Source organism: Glycine soja, chromosome 10, assembly GCF_004193775.1.
Source record: "Glycine soja cultivar W05 chromosome 10, ASM419377v2, whole genome shotgun sequence".
Classification (NCBI taxonomy): Eukaryota; Viridiplantae; Streptophyta; class Magnoliopsida; order Fabales; family Fabaceae; genus Glycine; species Glycine soja.
Window position 1 is genome coordinate 10,892,780 of NC_041011.1, and position 1,351 is coordinate 10,894,130.

The 1,351-nt window shown below is 36.3% G+C and overlaps 1 protein-coding gene across 1 annotated transcript; it reads right to left on the bottom strand.

Annotated features, from left to right (window-relative positions):
- Positions 1-228: 228 nt before the first annotated feature.
- Positions 229-1,096, bottom strand: LOC114371384 (leucine-rich repeat receptor-like serine/threonine-protein kinase BAM3). Its single transcript, XM_028328846.1, has 3 exons — positions 921-1,096; positions 806-836; positions 229-513 (listed from the first exon to the last, which is right to left on the bottom strand). Exons 1-3 carry the CDS (start codon positions 1,094-1,096, stop codon positions 229-231), a joined length of 492 nt encoding a protein of 163 aa, XP_028184647.1.
- Between the last annotated feature and the right edge of the window lie 255 nt (positions 1,097-1,351).

A 1,351-nucleotide genomic window follows, 5' to 3' on the forward strand; every position in this document is an offset into this window, starting at 1 on the left:
TTCCATATAAATTTGTTTGATATATAACTTATACTGTGGTGTCTGCACGCATTAAGTTACCATAGCATAAAAATGATGTGGCATAAGCATGAGTAAGCTTATTTTAGGGAAATTTGTAACATAGATTCAATTATATGTAGGACTAGGGTCAGATATAGTCATAAACAAATTGTCTTTTGGTTCTTTGGTAGTAGATCACTGCTTTTGGAATGTGTTTGGTTTCTTTGCTTATGCAAGCATTTCAACCACTTCCCTCATGGTTGGTCTCTCCACACTTTGTTCCTGAACACATAGCATGGCCACAAAGTATACCTGCTTTGCTTCATCTAAGGGAATGTGACATAGCCTCTCATCAAGAATCTTCACCACCTTGTCATTGCTCCAATTTGTTTGCAACTTGGTACATTGAACAATGTCTATACCTTCTTCCCCAAAATTCCCCACTGGCCTTCTCCCTGTTAGTAGTTCTAGCAGCACCACTCCAAAGCTATAGACATGACTTCTCCCTGTAAGCTGATAAAACAATAACAAAATTCAAATTAAAAACTTAATCCATAATCTAATTAAAAATTTTAAAGTTACAAAATGATGCTACTTATATTGTTTATGCCTTCAAATAAGCCAGTCTTATAAAGAATAGAAGTAAAGCAGCTTAGTTGTATTCAGAACCCAAATAATAAGATGTTATTAGCTTCTCATTCTCCCTTATAGAACATAACATAGAAAGAGAAGTTTAATGCCGTGAAAATGATGGATCAGCTAGGATCTCTGCAGCAACTTCTATTAGAATCTCCTCCCATCCAACCGGAATTGGTTGTTCTTCTAAAAAAGGATAGCTGCCCATCATAGTGCCCCATTTAGTCTCTATAGAGAATTTTCTAGAAATGTTAAAATAAATATGTTGTTAGTCAGAAGTTTACTTGTGTGCATTGCATGCTTCAATAGTCTGCAAAATCCTCCTTTGAGGAATAGGTCTGTTGAAAGTCATCAATAGCCTATATTCTGACTTAGTGGAATAGAAACCACTAGGATCAGCTTTGCAAACCATGGTGTCCTGCATCTGGTGCTGAATAGTAATTGCAGTAATGTCATCCATGAAAGCTACTGCTAGATCATGAAAGCTACTGCTAGATCATCCGTGAAAGCTACTGTCTTTGGCGTGTGTGGGGTGTGAGTGTATCATATGAGTTGTCTTTGAGCTATTTTTGTTTCCATCAGTATTTCCTTCTCGCTGGCCTTGAGAGCTTCAATCGATGCCTCAGCTGCTGCTACTTTTTTATCATCAATTTCTTTTTTTTTTATCAGCAAAGATAATATATTATATATTGAAAGAAGTACCAGAGGTACTTAA

Bases quoted from the DNA above. Each gene is read 5' to 3' on its own strand.
- LOC114371384 (XM_028328846.1), bottom strand. From the start codon at position 1,096: ATGGATGACATTACTGCAATTACTATTCAGCACCAGATGCAGGACACC. The intron at 837-920 runs GTAAACTTCTGA...TATGATGGGCAG, and splicing joins GAAGCATGCAATGCACACAA to CTATCCTTTTTTAGAAGAAC. The intron at 514-805 runs GTTGGATGGGAG...TTGTTTTATCAG, and splicing joins TAGAAGAACAACCAATTCCG to CTTACAGGGAGAAGTCATGT.